Source organism: Cervus canadensis, chromosome 11 (genome assembly GCF_019320065.1).
Source record: "Cervus canadensis isolate Bull #8, Minnesota chromosome 11, ASM1932006v1, whole genome shotgun sequence".
Classification (NCBI taxonomy): domain Eukaryota; kingdom Metazoa; phylum Chordata; class Mammalia; order Artiodactyla; family Cervidae; genus Cervus; species Cervus canadensis.
In genome coordinates this window covers 5234212-5252218 of record NC_057396.1, presented here as the reverse complement: position 1 = coordinate 5252218, position 18007 = coordinate 5234212, and the positions used below count along the sequence as shown (strand labels likewise).

The 18007-nt window shown below is 45.6% G+C and overlaps 1 protein-coding gene across 8 annotated transcripts in view; it reads left to right on the top strand.

Moving 5' to 3' along the window:
- The first annotated feature begins 12157 nt into the window (after positions 1–12157).
- YAP1 (Yes1 associated transcriptional regulator) overlaps positions 12158–18007 on the top strand; it is a 125353-nt gene continuing 119503 nt past the window's right edge. For 7 of the 8 annotated variants that reach the window (XM_043482667.1, XM_043482665.1, XM_043482660.1 and 4 more), the window contains exons 1-2: positions 12216–12675; positions 15451–15701. In XM_043482667.1, the coding sequence (XP_043338602.1) occupies positions 12358–12675; positions 15451–15701 (569 nt within the window). In that variant the 5' untranslated portion in view covers positions 12216–12357. Of the gene's footprint in view, positions 12676–15450; positions 15702–18007 lie in introns of all 8 variants that reach the window. The other variant, XM_043482663.1, reaches the window with a different exon arrangement.

The following is an 18007-nucleotide window of genomic DNA, read 5'->3' as shown; positions in this document are numbered from 1 at the left end:
GCATAAAGAAGGTTGAAGGCCAAAGAACTGATGCTTTCAAACTGTGGTGTTGGATGAGACTCAAGAGTCCCTTGGACTGCACAGAGATCAAACCAGTCTATTCTAAAGGAAATCAGTCCTGAATATTCATTGGAAGGACTGATGCTGAAGCTGAAACTCCAATACTTTGGCCACCTGATGCGAAGAGATGATTCATTGGAAAAGAACCTGATGCTGGGAATGATTGAAGGCAAAAGGAGAAGAGGGTGGCAGAGGATGAGATGGTTAGACAACATATCTGACTCAGTGGACATGAATTTGAACAAACTCAGGAGATAGTGGAGGACAGAGGAGACTGGCTTTCTACAGTCCATGGGTTGTAAAGAGTCAGACACAACTTAACAACTGAATAACAACCACAACAACATCAGGTCAAGTAAAAATTTCTCCTGAAAGCTGTTCCTTAATTTCTTCTCATGCAATTATATCAATTTTCTGTTGGTGGGTGGGGTTGAGTTCCCTCCCTATTTTTGATCTGAGGCCAAACTATGTTAGGGGTAATGGTGGTAATGGGGACCTCCTTCAAAAGGGCTTGTGTCAGGACTGTTGTATTCAGTGCTGCTGACCCTGCGGGAGACCACTGTCAACCTGTGCCTCTGTCAGAGACTCCTGGACACTCACAGGCAAGTCTGGCTCAGTCTCTTGTGGGGTCACTGCTCCTTTCTCCTGGTGCACACAAGGTTTTGTTTGTGCCCTCCAAGAGTCTGTTTCCCCAGTCCTGTGGAAGTTCTGCAATCAAATCCCACTGGCCTCCAAAGTCAAATTCCCAGGGGGTTGTCAGTCCCTTTCCCAGATCCCCAGGTTGGGAAATCTGTTATGTGTCCTAGAACTTTTGTAACAGTGAAAGAACTTCTTTGGTATAATTATTCTCCAGTTTGTGGGTCATCTGCTCAGTGGCTCTATGGTGGGGCTCTCACACCTTGCCTCCCAAGTCTGCTGCACCCAGAGCCCCTGTCCCCGTGACAGGCCACTGCTGACCCCTACCTCCACAGACCCTCAAACACTCAAAGGCAGGTCTGGCTTAGTCTCTGTGGGGTCACTGGGTCCTGGTGCAAACAAGGTTTTCTTTGAGCCCTCCGAGTGTCTCTGGTGGGGATGGAGTTTGATTCTAAATGTGATCTCTCCCCTCCTACTGTCATGGTGGGGCTTCTCCTTTGGCCTTGGATGTGGGGTATCTTTTTTTGGTGGGATCCAACATTCTCCTATTGATGGTGTTCAGCAGTGAGTTGCATTTTTGGAGTTCTCGCAGGAGAAGAGGAGCACACATCCCTCTAGTCCTCCATCTGGATTAAAGATGTACTGAGCATGGCCCTGCCCATCAGAACAAGACCCAGATTCCCCCACAGCCTATCCCTCGCATCAGAAACCTTTCACAAGCCTCTTAGCCTCATCCATCAGAGGGCAAACAGAATGAAAACCACAGTCACAGAAAACTAACCAAACTAATCACATGGTTCACAGCCTTGTCTAACTCAATGAAACTATGAGCCATGCCATGTAGGGCCACACAGATGGATGGGTCATGGTGGAGAGTTCTGACAAAACGTGGTCCACTGGAGAAGGGAATGGCAAACCACTTCAGTATTCCTGCCTTGAGAACTCCATGAACAGTATGAAAAGGCAAAAAGATATGACATTGAAAGATGAACTCCCCAGGTTGGTAGGTGCCCAATATGCTACTGGAGATCAGTGGAGAAATAACTCCAGAAAGAATGAAGAGATGGAGCCAAAGTGAAAAAAAACACCCAGTTGTGGATGTGACTGGTGATGGAATCAAGGTCTGATGCTGTAAAGAGCAATACTGCATAAGAACATGGAATGTTAGGTCCGTGAATCAAGGAAAATTGAAGTGGTCAAAGAGGAGATGGCAAGAGTGAACATTGACATTTTAGGAATCAGTGAACTAAAATGGACTGGAATGGGTGGATTTAACTCAGATGACCATTATATCTACTACTGTGGGCAAGAATCCCTTAGAAAAAAGGAATAGCCCTCACAGTCAACAAAGGAGTCTGAAATGCAGTACTTGGATGCAATCTCAAAAATGACAGAATGATCTCTGTTCCTTTCCAAGGCAAACAATTCAATATCACAGTAATCCAAGTCTATGCCCCAACCACTAACACCGAAGAAGCTGAAGTTGAACAGTTCTATGAAGACCTACAAGACCTTCTAGAACTAACACCCAAAAAAGATGTCCTTTTCATCACAGGGGACTAGATGCAAAAGTAAGAAGTCAAGAGATACCTGGAGTAACAGGCAAGTTTGCCTTGGGGTACAGAATGAAGCAGGGCAAAGGCTGACAGAGTTTTGCCAAGAGAACACACTAGTCATAACAAACATCCTCTTCTAACAACATAGGAGATGACTCTACACATGGACATCACCAGATGGTCAATACCGAAATCAGATTGATTATATTCTTTGAAGCCAGAGATGGAGAAGCTCTATACAGTCAGCAAAAACAAGACCGGGAGCTGATTGTGGCTCTGATCATGAACTCCTTATTGCCACATTAAGACTTAAAATTGAAGAAAGTAGGGAAAACCACTAAATCATTCATGTATGGCCTAAATCAAATCCTATATGATTATACAGTCGAAGTGATAAATACGTTCAAGGGATTAGATGTGATAGACAGAGTGCCTAAGAACTATGGATGGAGGTTTATGACATTGTACAGGAGGCAGTGATCAAGACCATCCCCAAGAAAAATAAATACAAAAAAGCAAAACAGTTGTCAGAGGAGGCCTTACAAATAGCTGAGAAAAGAAGAGAAGCGAGAGGCAAAGGAGAAAAGGAAAGATATACACATTTGAATGCAGAGTTCCAAAGAATCGCAAGGAGAAATAAGACAGCATTCATAAGTAATCAGTGTAAAGAAATAGAGGAAAACAACAGACTGGGAAAGACTAGAGATCTCTTCAAGAAAATTAGAGATACCAAGGGAACATTTCATGCAAAGATGGGCACAATAAAAGACAGAAACAGTATGTAACTAACAGAAGTAGAAGATAGTAAGAAGAGGTAGCAAGAATGCACATAAGAACTGTACAAAAAATGTCTCCATGACACAGATAACCACGATGGTGTGATCACTCACCTAGAGCCAGACATCCTGGAATGTGAAGTTAAGTGGGCCTTAGGAAGCATCACTGCAAACAAAGCTAGTGGAGGTGATGGAATTCCAGTTGAGCTATTGAAAATCCTAAAAGATAATGCTGTGAAAGTGCTGCACTCCCTATGCCAACAAATTTGGTAAACTCAGCAGTGGCCACAGGGCTGGAAAAGGTCATTTTCATTCCAATCCCAAAGAAAGGCAATGCCAAAGAATGCTCAAACTACCGCACAATTGCATGCATCTGACACAGTAGCAAAGTAATGCTCAAAATTCTCCAAGCCAGGCTTCAACAATACATGAATTGAACTTCCAGATGTTGAAGCTGGATTTAGAAAAGGAATAGAAAGCAGAGATCAAATTGCCAAAATTCACTGGATCATAGAAAAAGCAAGTGAGTTCCAGAAAAATGTCTACTTCTGGTTTACTGACTACCCAAAGCCTTTGACTGTGTGGATCAAAACAAACTGTGGAAAATTCTTCAAGAGATGAGAATACCAGACCACCTGACCTGCCTCCTGAGAAATCTGTATGCCGGTCAAGAAGCAACAGTTAGAACTGGACATGGAACAATGGACTGGTTCCAAACTGAGAAAGGAGTACATCAAGGCTGTATATGCAGAGTATATCATGCAAAATGCCTGGCTGAATGAAGCACAAGCTGGAATCAAGATTGCTGTGAGACATATCCATGACCTCAGATATGCAGATGACACCATCCTTATGGCAGCAAGTGAAGAGGAACGAAAGAGCCTCCTGATGAAAGTGAAAGACGAGAGTATAAACGGTGGCTTAAAACTCAATATTCAAAAAACTAAGATCATGGCATCCTGTCCTATCACTTCATGGCAAATAGATGGGGAAACAATGGAAACAGTGACAAACTTTGTTTTCTTGGGCTCCAAAATCACTCCAGATGGTGACTACAGCCATGAAGTTAAAAGACACTTGCTCCTTGGAAGAAAAGCTATGACCAACCTAGAAAGTATATTGAAAAGCAGAGACATTACTTTGCTGACAAAGGTCAATCTAATCCAAGCTATTGTTTTTTCCAGTAGTCATATATACATATGAGAGTTGGACCATAAAGCTGAGTGCAGAAGAATTGATGCTTTTGAACTATGGTGTCGGAGAAGACTCTTGAGAGTCCCTTGGACTTCAAAGAGATCAAACCAGTCCAGATTTGAAGTCCAAATCTTCAAGGAGATCAGTCCTGAATATTCATTGGAAGGACTGATGTTGAAGCTGAAGCTCCAATACTTTGGCCACCTGATGGGAAGATCTGACACATAAGAAAAGACCCTGATGCTGGGAAATTTTGAAGGCAGGAGGAGAAGGGGTTGATAGAGGATGCAATGGTTGGATGGCATCATCGAGTCAATGGACATGAGTTTGAGCAAGCTCTGGGAGTTGGTGATGGAAAAGAAAGCCTGGCATGCTGCAGTCCATGGGGTCACAAAGAGTTGGACACCAGTGAGTGACTGAACTGTACTGAATTATTCCAAGTCAACTAAATCTTGGATCTGCTTCATACTGATGATGCAATAATAAAAAACTCATTCATACTTCCTATTTAATTATTTTATTATCCTATGAAATAGGCATCATTATACCAATTACTGCCAATGCCTGGCACAAAATCATCACTCTACAAGTACTTATACAAATGTTTCATCTTAATTTCATCCACTCATATAGTTAGCACACCAATAGGAAGATCCAAAAATAGAAGGGAAAAAGGAGAAGCTTTGAACCTATTGAAGCTATGAGTGAAGAGAAATCACGAGGAAGAGATGGAAGAAAAGAGTTCTCCAGTTTTAGACCAAAGAGAAGCTAAGTACAGGTCACTATGATAGAGAATTTACAAATAGAGAGTGATGGATTCTGCAAGATTTAGAGTCCTGTCCCCTCTCCCACACACACACCACAAGGTTAGGGCTACAAAGAATCCTGATCAAGGTATAATGCTCCATGATATCCAACTCCACGCACTAGAACTGTTTCCTTCTCCTTCCTGTGAACTCTTAAGTTAGACTCTCGTGAACCGAGGTAATCTATGTCCCTCACGGTATGAAAAGCCCTAAAAGTATATTGTTCAGTAAAATGTTTCCAAATATCTCCTTTGGGACAAAAGATTGTGTCTCTTTACACTTTCAATTGGACTTCCCGAATATCAATCCAGATTGTCCTTGACATTTAACACTAAGACTTTGTAACACTAAACTAGCACTTATTAGTCAATAGAAATAAATATTTCTTAGATGAAAGGGTTCCTATACCCACTTATCTTTCTATATGTATAAATTTGTCAATAATCCTTTTGAATTACGTGAAATTAAATGTAATATGCCTGATGGGAAGTTTGCGTTCTGGACTTAAAACTGAAGATTCAAATGCAGCTCTACCATCTACGAGCAGGACAACTTTGGCAAGCTCTTTGGCTTGTCTCTGCCTCTATTTCCTCATCTGCAACAAGTTGCTTTTAATTTGAATTTTTAATTGTAAAGAGTTGTTATAAGGATTAAATGACTTAGCACAGTGTCTGGCATAATGTTAAGTGTTCCTTTCAGTCCATCAAGAACATTTGAAAAGCCAGGCAAATTCACTAGCATTTATTAAATGTTGTAAGTCCTGGAGGTATAGGATACAGAAACATCTGTCTGTTCTGTGGAGACTGAATTTTCACAATCAGAGTCATGGCAGCAAAACCAAATCACTACTCTGGAGCTCTGGGATCCCTCCCTACCTCTCTCCCCTCCTTCTTTTCTTTTTATTGAATGTCTATTGTTAAGCATTTACTGGCATAAGAATAAAGAGACGGGAGATATTGTTGTAGAAGCTCCCAGAGTGGTGTTAGGGACACAGAAACATACAAACATTTATGACTATGGAAAAAGCCAGGATGGAAGTGGTGGGCAGCTTCTGTGAGAGCCCAGAGGAGAGGCCTCTCAGCTGCTGTGGGGTGGAGGCCAGTGAGAAGGGCAGAGCCAAGGAGGACTTCCCATTGAGAAGCTTTGCAATTCAAGTACTAAGGGAAATCAGGTGAAAAGGGGAGTAAAAGGTTCCAAACGGCAAGAGTAGCACCTGCAGAAGTCAAAGCTGAGAGCGCAAATGGCTTATTCAAGGAACCATAAGTGGTTCAGTAAGCCTGGAAAACAGAACTTATATAAGTGAGCTTAAGAGTTCAGTGGAGGAGAGAAGCAAAGGGCCTTACATACTGTGCCAAGGGAGCTGAATTTGTCTTGAGTGATATCACACCATGATCAGACCTGCACAATGGAAAAGTCACTGATGGAGTGACTACAGTCAGAATAGATGTCTGATGGAACCACGCGAAACTAAAAGCAGGGACACGATCTGGGGAGCTCTGCACAAAGGGATGGGAAGCGAAGTCTAAGTGGAAATAGACCTGGAGTTGGGCAGTAGACTTTCAAAGATGTCAAAGAAAATCACCACATGTATTACCTGGTTGGATGGTGACAGGGAGGTGATTAAGAGGACACTCAATTTTCTGGTTTGATCAAGTGGGTGGACCCTGATGCCATTAACTGAGACGGTGAATCAGAAGGAGGATGTGGCTTGGGAGGGTGTGTGTGTGGTATAAGGTGGAGGAGGGTAGGGGTAAAGAGTTCAGTTTCAGATGGGTTGAGTCAAAGGGTAAATGATCAAAAGGTGAGGAAGTGAAGAACAGGCATGTAGACTGCTTGTTCCAAAAATGTACCTGTGGAGAGAAGGGCTTGTGCAGTTGTATACATGTTTCTGAAAGTTTAGTTCAGGTCAGTTGCTCAGTTGTGCCCAACTCTTTGCGACCCCATGGACTGCAGCACGCCAGGCCTCCCTGTCCATCACCAACTCCCGGAGCTTACTCAAATTCATGTCCATCAAGTCAGTGATGTCATCCAACCATCCCATCCTCTGTCATCCCCTTCTCCTCCTGCCTTCAGCATCTTCACCAGCATCAGGGCCTTTTCCTATGAGTCAGCTATTCGCATCAGGTAGCCAAAGTATTGGAGTTTCAGCTTCAGCATCAGTCCTTCCAATGAACACCCAGGACTGATCTCCTTTAGGATGGACTGGTTGGATCTTCTTGCAGTCCAAGGGACTCTCAAGAGTTTCTCCACAGTTGAAAAGCATCAATTCTTTGGCACTCAGCTTTCTTTATGGCCCAACTTTCACATGCATACATGACTACTGGAAAAACCACAGCTTAGACTAGATGGACTTTGTTGGCAAAGTAATGTCTCTGCTTTTTAATATGCTATCTAGGTTGGTCATAGCTTTTCTTCCAAGGAGCAAGCATGTTTTAATTTCATGGCTGCAGTCACCATCTGCGGTGATTTTGGAGCCCCTCAAAATGAAGTCTCTCACTGTTTCCATTGTTTCCCCATCTATTTGCCATGAAGTGACGGGACCAGACGCCATGATCTTAGTTTTCTGAATGTTGCGTTGTAAGCCAGCTTTTTCATTCCCCTCTTTCACTTTCATCATGAGGCTCTTCAGTTCCTCTTTGCTTTCTGCCATAATGGTGGTGTTATCTGCATATCTGAGGTTTAGGGGAAGACTTCTAGGTCTTTTGTGCATGGTGGCCTCCACTCCCTAAGCAGCTGGAGGTGATGTGATTTTCTGAAAGGCAGGCGGGGTGGGGGGGGGGGAAGATAATGAATAAACATGAAGAGGAGAGTGGCAAAGTTTAGAGTATCACATGAGTGACAAGCTGACTGTGGACATAAGGAAACATGGTTGGGGTCTATGAATGTGGAGGGGAACCAATCTACTAGCCTGTGAGATTACCTCCAGCTGTTCCCAGGAACCATAGTGTCAGCTAGGCTTTCTGGAGGCTGAGTGGAAGAGGGCTGGACACTTCCTCTTTTCAAGCCCCCCTGTATATCTGAGCATGCTGAAATGCCAAGAGAGGGTTATGAAATCAGAGTATGTTTCAAATCCTTACACATCGCAAATTAATAACTGACACACAATCATTACTACACAATAAGTTGTGCTGTTCATTCTGTAATTACAGAATTTACTTAAAATATTAATTCATAATGCATTACAAATGTTATCATTTAGTAAAAGCACAAAGTTTAAGTTCTCTAGTGAATGCTTTCTTGTAATTGCATAGGTATATCTGTGGGATGACAGGATAACTTCATTTGGACAAACTGTCATACGTTTTGGTTTCCTCGGGGTATATGCCTAGTAGTGGGATTGGTGGGTCATATGGTGGTTTTATTCCTAGTTTTTTTTTTTTTTTTTAAAGGAATCTCCATACCGTCTTCCATAGTGGCTGTATCAATTTACATCCCACCAGACAGTGCAGGAGAGTTCCCTTTTCTCCACACCCTCTCCAGCATTTACGGTTTGTAGAGTGTTTGATGATGGCCATTCTGACTGCTGTGACTGTCACAAGTTTCATTTGAGGATTTTAATGAATATGGGGCCCAGGGCCTCTATCAGCCTCAGATATTAGAATGGAAAAGACAGATGACTGGATTAATCCAGTTTAATGGATCCAGCTTATTGAAATACAATAGACTTGACGACACAGATGATTATAGAGGCTGAAGAAATGAGTTACAATTTCTAAACTGAATTGGGAAAGAAGTGAAAACAGGCGTGATAGGTTGGTAGAAAAGACAGAGGTTAATAGTAAATGAGGTATGAATAATTAAGGGAATAGTATAATACAGTTTGATCACACAATTAGAATATTTCTGGGTGATGGTGGGGTGTGGACATAGATGCAGATAGCTAAAGTGAAGTGGAGAAGACGGTCACTTGTAGCTGGGAGGGCAAGCACTGAAAGACTAGTCTTCTCAGAGAGTGATCTACAGAGGTGTGGAAAATGATCCGGGATACCGTGGGTCTGTGTGTGAAGAAGGCAACTCCCTGTCTCAAAGAGCCTTGGGTTAATTATTGCTCTAAAAGTGGAGCTGCAGAGGAACAGAAGGGACGAAGGATTGAATTCATGTTATCTTTATCCCTTGCTGACCTGTGACTGAAATCTATAGATGCGGAATACTGAATTACAAAATCTTGATGTTACAGAGCTGCTTACAGAACATAACATCACTCCAGACAGCCTTTAAATCCACTTATCAAAGTAATTTTGTTCTCAATTGAACAGCAGGTGAAACAATACTGAACAAAGAAACCTTGGCTGTACCCTGAGCCCTTTAATTACAGTGTTCATAGTAATAAATACTCTAGTGAAGGGACAACTTCAATCCCAGGTTTTCAACAATCCCAGGTTTTCAATCACTTTGGTTCTTAAAAAGTTTTTTTTTTTTTTTTTTTTAGTTGAAAAACTTAATGCATAGTTTGTGTGCAAAGGCTTTGTGTGTGTGGATTGATTATCAGATGTGAGAGGAAGGGGCTGCCGGCAGTGTCCCAAGGAGCGCTGTGGCAAAGGAGAGGCCGTGAGTAGTCTGTGAACACAGGATGATGAGAGCTGATGTTTATGCAGATCTCACCACATGCCAAAAGCTGGGCTAAGTATTAATACTTATTTATGTCCATTGACTCATTTGTCTCAACGTATGCAGTAGGTGTCACTACCTGACCCCAACATTAAAGAAATTAAAGAATAGGAAATAAGTCACTTGTCCAATGTCACAGAGATAGTAAATGGTGGATCTGGGATCTGAATTCAAATATCTGTAACTCCAGAACTTATAAATTTGTGGTTAAATGCACTTGACATTTGGGGATGTGCATGACAAGTCACTCAGTTGTGTCTGACTCTTTTCAACCCCATGGATTGTAGCCTCCAGGCTCCTCTGTCCATGGGGATTCTCCAAGCAAGAATACTGGAGTGGGTTGCCATGCCTTCCTCCAGATCTTCCCGACTCAGAAATTGAACCCATGTCTGTTATGCCTCCTGCATTCCAGGTGGGTTCTTTACTATTAACACCACCTGGAAGGCTTCATTTGAGGATGGGGTGGGGATAAATATAAAAGCAGTCATGGGCATCATGGAGGCAGATCCCTTTCTTCACATGAAAGTGGAATCCAGAGCAGCTGATTAGAAACTTGCCTTAAAATCTTGAGGGCCTGAGGCCTCTTTCCCTGGCCCACCCCACCACACCAAGTAATACAGCTCCCTCTGAACTGTGGTGTTGGAAAAGACTCTTGAGAGTCCCTTGGACAGCAAGGAGATCAAACCAGTCAATCCTAAAGGAAATCAGTCCTGAATATTCATTGGAAGGACTGATGCTGCAGCTGAAACTCCAATACTTTGGCCACCTGATGTGAAGAACTGACTCACTGGAAAAGACCCTGATGCTGGGAAAGATTGAAGGTGGGAGAAGGGAAGGACAGAGGATGAGGTGGTTGGATGGCATCACCGACTCAATGGACATGTGTTTTGAGTAAACTCCAGGAGTTGGTGAAGGACAGGGAAGTCTGGCGTGCTGCAGTCCATGGGGTCTAAAAGAGTTGGACACGACTGAGCGACTGAACTGAACTGACTGGTCTGGCTGGAGGAAGAGGTGGTTTTTTTTTTTTTTTTGCTCAGGGGACCTTTTCTTGTTTAATCCTATTTACACATCTGTTTCACTAGCATTGCAGACACAATCATTAAAACAGGAAGCTAGTTTTTCTATATAATGAACTAGTGATTTAAAATCAGAGTGATGTTGCATAGCCCTGTGAATATACGAAACATACTGGATTGCTTGAATGGACACATTTTATGGAATGGGATATCTCAGTAAAGCAGCTTTTAAAAAAAAATCAGACTGTATGAAACAAGAAACAAATTTTGGAGAATTCCCTGGCACTCCAGTGGACTCCCTGGTTCCACTGCTGGAGGCACAAGTTCGCAAGCAGCGCGGTCAAACAAACCAAAAAACCCAACACATTTTCGTGGCTTTTGAGTGATTTCAAGTGGACTCCTTGCATGCATGACACCGCCACAAAGAGAACCAGGTGCATGGCATGAGCTCCTCACCCATTTACTTCTTATTCGGTCAGCTTTCACAAAGTGAAAGTTAAGGTGCCAGGCGCAGGGGTAACAAAGAAAGGTAGGCTCCCATCCCGTCGAGGATAAGACAGGTACACCGAGCTAACTTGAAGTTAAGCGTGGACTTTCTTCCCCGTTGAAGTTTTCACGACCATGTTGCAAATCTGAGTACTAAAAAAAAGTTTTCACTTTAAACAAAAGCAATTTTTTTTGTTATTTAGTAAATTAGACTGAGCCACAGATTTAGTCTTTAAGCTTCAAATCACAAAACTGGTTTATGTCTTTCAAACGGGTTTTGCATGTTTAAAAAGTGGAAAGTATCAAGTTCATGTTTTTACCAAAAAAATGGATCCTTATTAAGTCAATGTGTGTTACGGGTACCATTTTGGGTCCACCCTCGCCGTGAGCCCACATGGGCACTCCGGTCGGTCAGGTCGGGCTGACGCGGGGCGGGCGTCCGTGGACTCCGCCGTCCCCGCCCGCCTCCTTTCTGCCTTAGCTGTCCGGCATCGAGGGGCGAGGGGCGAGGGGCGGCCTCGAGGCGGCCGGACCCCCTGCGCCCAGGGTGGCTGCGCTCCCAGCGGAGCCGGGGCTCCGACCTGGACCGGCCCCGCGCGCGTCGTCGAGCCGGCACTCCCCGGGCGCGGGGGGCCAGGCACGCTCCCGGCCGCGGCCTCGGCTCCGCGAGGCCCCGCGGAGGCCGGGCGCGCGGGCGCGCGGGCGGGCGGGGCGGCGGCGGCCGGAGTCCGCAGGAATGCGGCGCCCTCGCCGGGGAAAGTTTCCCTGCGCATCTGGCGCGGGCGGGCGCGCAGAGGAAGGAAGCGCCGCGAGGAGGCGGGGCCGCGGCCGCTCGGGCGGGCGCGTCTCCCAACTTTAGTTTTGGCGTCCGAGGCGAGTTTGCGTCTCAGTCGGGAGCGGCCGCCGCCGGGGGAGAGAAAGGGAGGAAGGAAGGAACAAGGAGAGGAAACCGGGCGAGGGGGAGGGGAGCGGCGCGGGCCGTGTGGCCGCAGCCCGGGCCGAGGGAGCGAGCGCGGGCGCCGCGGGCCCCGGTCTCCGGCGGCCCCTCCCGACGCGCCGCAGGCCCGCGGAGCCGGGCGCGGGGCGGGGGCTGCGGGGCCGCGGCGCAGCCCCCGGCCCTGAGCGCGAGGCCAGCGCCGCGCCCGCCGCTTCCCCCGCCGCGGCTCGTCGAGCCGGGCCGTCCGGGCGGAGCCCGCGCCCGCCGGGAGAGGCAGGAGCCATGGATCCCGGGCCGCAGCCGCCACCGCCAGCCCCCCAGGGCCAGGGCCCGCCGCCCGCGCAGGCCCCCCAGGGCCAGGGCCCGCCGTCCGCGCCCGGGCAGCCCGCGCCCCCGGGACCCCCGGCGGCGCCGCAGGCCCCCCCCGCCGGCCACCAGATCGTGCACGTCCGGGGGGACTCGGAGACCGACCTGGAGGCGCTCTTCAACGCCGTCATGAACCCCAAGACGGCCAACGTGCCGCAGACCGTGCCCATGAGGCTCCGGAAGCTGCCCGACTCCTTCTTCAAGCCACCCGAGCCCAAATCTCACTCCCGACAGGTAACCGCGCCGCCCGTCTCCCCGCTTCCCCGCCGGGCGGGCCCCCGGCTCGGGGGCTCCGGCGGGGGCGCTCGTGGGGTGCGGGCTCCGGGGGCGCCGGCGGGGCGGGGATGGGCGCGCGCAGAGGCGGGCCGGCCGGGGCACCGCGCTCCTCCGGAGTCCGAGGCCGAGATTTGTGCCCCCCCCCCCCCGCCCCCGGGAGTCCCTCTCCGCGGCTGCAGCCCCCGGGGGCGCGCTCTGCCCGCTCCCTTCTTTCCTCCCCCGCGGACTCCCGGCGGAGTTGGGGGGGAAGGCAGGGGCGGGCGAGGCGGCCGGGCAGCGGGGGGCTCGCACAATGCGCGCGCGCCCCGCACCTCCGCTCCCGCCGCCGGGCCGCGGACGGGGGCGGCCCTGGCCTCCGCGGGCGGAGTCGCGCCCGGAGCCCCTCTCCTCTGGGGCCCCCCGGTCCCCCCCGCCCGTCTCCCGGGGAGGCACGGAATCGTGCCCTCGTTGGCCAGCGTGGAGCAGGGCCGGGGCTCGAACCGGCCCGGGCGGTCCCGGGCTCTTTGTCCCCCGCCCCCTCCCGGGAGCACTTCTCCTCCTCGCGGCCCCGGCGCTCGCCGAGCACAGGATCCAGACTTTCCTGGAAGTTGTTTATGGAGTTGGGCGCTCTCACCCCGGCCCTTCCCCCTTGCGCTCTACAGCTCGCGCAGGCTCACTCTCCCCGAAGCGCAGTGGGCTCACGTGCTGGCTTCCCCACGGCGGACGATTATTTACAGCCCGCTGAAATGCTTTTAAATGGGCCACATCTGCACGGCGCGCGGGCCCTGGGCTGGGTTGCACCGCGCCTGGGGTTTAACACAAGCCTTTGATAACGCTCCGCAGGTTGACTCACAGGCCGAGTCCTGCCTAGTTCAGCTGTGATTAGAAGTTAATGTTTGGGAAGCGATGACTAATTCGAGGCTCGCCATTGCTCTTTTAATTCTTACTGAGGATATGAACATGGCTGTTCCACATACCCAGCGTTCGATTATTTTGTCAATGTGATCCAGCGTTGAAGTGCAACTGTGTATCATAAAAGTGTTAACATTCCGATCGGTCCCAGATTTGTTTAGGGGAGATTTTTCTTTCTGTCCTTCCTTTTTAAAAAAAGAACTTGCTTCAGGCTAAACTTCAGCATAGGAACTTTGCCCAAAAGTTAATTGGTTTTCCAAATACTGCGATGAAGTTAGTCCACTCGGCTGTAACTTGAGCGGAAAGAATACTTATCGCCCCCACTCCCATCGCCCCTCCTATTTGCAGGCCTGTGATAAGTTATTCTCCCTCAGACGAAGGGGTTTGGGAACTCAGAAAAACTCGCTTAACCTGCTGACAAAAACCCGGGTTAAGGGAGAGGAAGGAAAAGCAGTTTAGCTGCTTGCCCTAAACATTTCAGTTTGTAAGAAGTAGACATCAAAAAACAAACAAACAAAAAAAGAAGTAGACTTAGGGATGCTTCTTTCTCTTACCCCTGGAAATGACTTTCCAGACTCATGGGTAAAAATGCGTGTTGGCATTGCACCCCACCGTCTCCACAGCTATGCTGCTAGTTAATATGTTTCGAAAGGGTAATACCCATAGGAGATTGAATTCCCCATTTTGTGGCATCTATAAGCCGAAAAGAATTGCCATTGAAAAGTGTACCTATTCTTCTAGTAAATGATTGCATGGAAGTTTGTATCAGCAGTTTATGGATTCATAATATTCAGAATTTACTAGTTTTGTTTGTTTTAATGCGTTTGTTGACCAAGTGTTGTGCATCTGTAAGTTTGACTTATTTATGCTAATGAGTCCTAAATTCCAGTTTATTCTGACTGGAAACTCAGAATATATGTGATTTAACATCAAGGCATAGAGGCCCTTGCTGATCGCTTCCAGTCTCTCTTCCTTGGCTATATGAGTCTGGGAAATTCTAACTTTTTGATAATCAAACCCTAACTCTAATTAAGGAATTTAAATAACTATTTGCTTATGAATAATATGAATATGGGTTGTCAATACTGTTGTTCACAAATTATTGAATGTTTGAATATAAGTTCATTTATTGCCTCATTTTTCCATCGTGGGGAAAAAAAAAAGCTATTACAAATGAGGAAACTTGAGGCTCAGAGAGTAAGATATTGTCCCGTGTGTCACATTAGCCAGGTTGGACTGGAACCGGTATCTTTAGGGTCTGAGTTCAGGAGGTTTTCTGCTGCTACACAGTTGTAAATATGTAAGTATGTAAATTCTTAAGTTACCTTGTAGTTACATTGTTGACATCTTTATCATCTAGGTACAAATATATGGCTGGGTTTATATTTCATTCATTAGGTGGCTTTTAAAGAATATTTGGATGTTTCTAGATCTTTTGTAGTTCTTAAAAGTTGTATAAATTTTGATGGTTGCTGTATTGATGACATTTGTCCATGGTGAGAAAAAAATGACACCTGTCTTGTGTTTAGGGCTTGGCTTAGAAAAAACCATTACGTAAAACTTAGTTTTGAAAAAAGGTGGGGAGTCCATAGTCATTTTAGTCTTTGGGTTTTGTTTATACCTAAAACAGTTCAGACCTTGGAAAAACACCCGCCTTGGTGTCTACCTCAGCATTTAAAAGTATCCATCTGCAACCTGTATTCCTCTGTGTTAGATATTAAATGTTGAAATTTACCTTTGGTATTTAGAATTTCATGGCAACCAAATATCTATTGAAGAAGTTTGCAAGGATTCTCTTTGAGAACGTGTTTTAAGAAGTCTTTGTTTCCACCTTCCCGGCAGGCCAGTACCGACGCGGGCACCGCCGGGGCGCTGACTCCGCAGCACGTGCGGGCTCACTCGTCCCCCGCGTCCCTGCAGCTGGGAGCCGTGTCCCCGGGAACGCTGACCCCCACGGGCGTGGTCTCCGGCCCGGCAGCCGCACCGGCCGCACAGCACCTTCGACAGTCTTCCTTTGAGATCCCTGACGATGTGCCTCTGCCAGCCGGCTGGGAGATGGCGAAGACATCTTCCGGTCAGAGGTACTTCTTAAAGTAAGTGGAAAAAGGGTGGGGGATCATTTTTCTGGTACCAAGATACGATTAATTTTTATGTTTTCCTTAATGTTCATGTCAAGCTCAGTGATCTCTTCCATAATTTCTTTTTTTTTCCAGGATAGTATGACCTAAATACCTTCTTTGGGTAATATTTTGAAAGCTTTATGGATTCCTGGCTCATAGCCTCTTACTAACCTTTTTTTGTGGCAGTTAGGATGTTCTCATTTTGAGTTTGTGCCAAACTTGTTAATTAGCCTAGCTCAAAACTTAAAGGATCCCGTGAAGAATTTCAAATTGTGAGAATTAGGAGGCTGGCATAGTTTTATAAAGTTCGTACGGCACTACTTACCTTTTTAAACATTTTACTGGTAGAAAAGAACTATAAAAATAGGTAGGACTTCCCTGGAAATCTATTTTACAGTATTTTAGGTATGAGATGACGGACCCTTTAGCTGCAGTTTGATGTATATTGTCATTTTCTCCTTCGAAAAGCAAAGAGAAATACGCTTTTCGTATTTGATATACAGTAGTTCAGTGGCAAACTTCTTTTGAGCCAGCAGGTCTTCAAAATAGAATCCCTCTTCTCTGGGTAAACAAAAACAAGGCTGTTGGGTTATTTGTTTTTCTCAGCCTTATTTTTTGTGTGTTTAACAAAATGGCAGATTTTCATTGACGCTGAAAAGATCAAAGTAGAATTTTGTCTCCTCTCACTTTGAAATTATGGATACTTTAATATTTTTATTTGGCTTCTTTGGCATAAGTATATACAGAGTGTTTCCTACAAGTAAGTATAGGCTGAAATTGATATTTTCAAAAAGTTGCTTAGTTCTGTTCAATCGTGTTGAGATGATAAAATAAAAAATAATCCAGGTTTTGATTGACATCTGTCTTTGACAGTCTCCTCCCAAGGCAAATGTAACATTTATTCATTAGTTCAGATAATATAATAATAATACTGTTTTGTTGTATATCTTAATATTTTATATTGCCTTTCAGGGCAGGTTGTTAACTTTCAGTGTAAGATACAGTTTTGTGGCAAGCTTATTTAGGAGAAAAGCAGAGGGAAAAGCTTGATCTTGAAAAGTTTCTGCAGTTTTTTGCCCCCCTTTCCTGCAACTTTTTTCTTTTTTAAATCGTTTTGTGGTGTCCCAGTATCCATTTCAGAGGGTCAGGTTTCAACCAGAACAATAAAGCGCCTGAGACTGGAAGGTACACACAAGTCTGGCAAACTTATCTGCATGAGCAAGATCATTTGTTCTGAAGCAGACGTCCCCAGTAAATGGTTGAAAGAGTTGCTCGCTGTGAGGGATGTGTCTTGAAGGGAAAAGGAGTGGAAACAAACCAGGTTGTTAGGAAAAAGAAAGGCTGTACTTTTCTGAACCTCTCCCTGCTGGGTCGCACGCTGACCTGGGGAGAGTTTTAAACAGTTTAATAGCCGGCTTGCCTCTCTTCTTTGGTTGATGTTATGGCTGAAAGTCTGTGATTAAAGAGCAACATTTATGCTCCCCTTTTTGTCTTTTGTATCTTGTAATAATTGCTTCGAGGTGACATCTGCCTACATTTTTATGTATGTCCATTTAACGATCTTTTTGTTTTGACCTGAAATGTTCTGTATTTTATTTTTTAAAGCTTCCAGTGCTGCTTTCTTTGAGAAAGTGTTTCTCTCAGAGGTGGATTAACGAAAGATACACACACGTACACCCCCCACCCCAAACACCCCCACTCAAGTGAGCCTCTAGCGAAGGTAAACCGGGACAAAAAGATCGGAAAATTATGCCACGGAAAAGAAAAACGGGAAAGAAGATAGATTAGCGTGATTGTTTTTCAAGATTTTTGAGAGATTCTCACTGGAAGTAAAATTAGATTTATTATGTGATAAGAATCATGAAGATTTTTGACTTCATGGAATATTTGGCTCACATCAAACCTTCAGAAATAAAAAGGTGTCCCCTTATGGATGGATCTTGGTCAGTAAAAGTCAGCAAAATCATGGGTTAGTTGGTACACATCAGGAATTACAGAGAGGGGCCCTAAGCACTGGATGTGGACTTACAAATCTAGTATCTTCTAAAGGATCTGCTTTATGAGCAGGGTGTAAGTTGAAGAGTTATACAAAGATTAGTTCACATCCAGTTGGTGGCTATTTCCATGATATCGTGGGGCATGTGAGTTGTCCTAAACAATTTATTTTTGTGTATTGCACAGGAAATGAGATTAGTATCTGCCTTGACTTAGAGTTGAAGGTAATAAATGAAGTTTTTGGAGCTGGGTTGTTAATTGTCAAAGTTCATTTTTATTCTGGG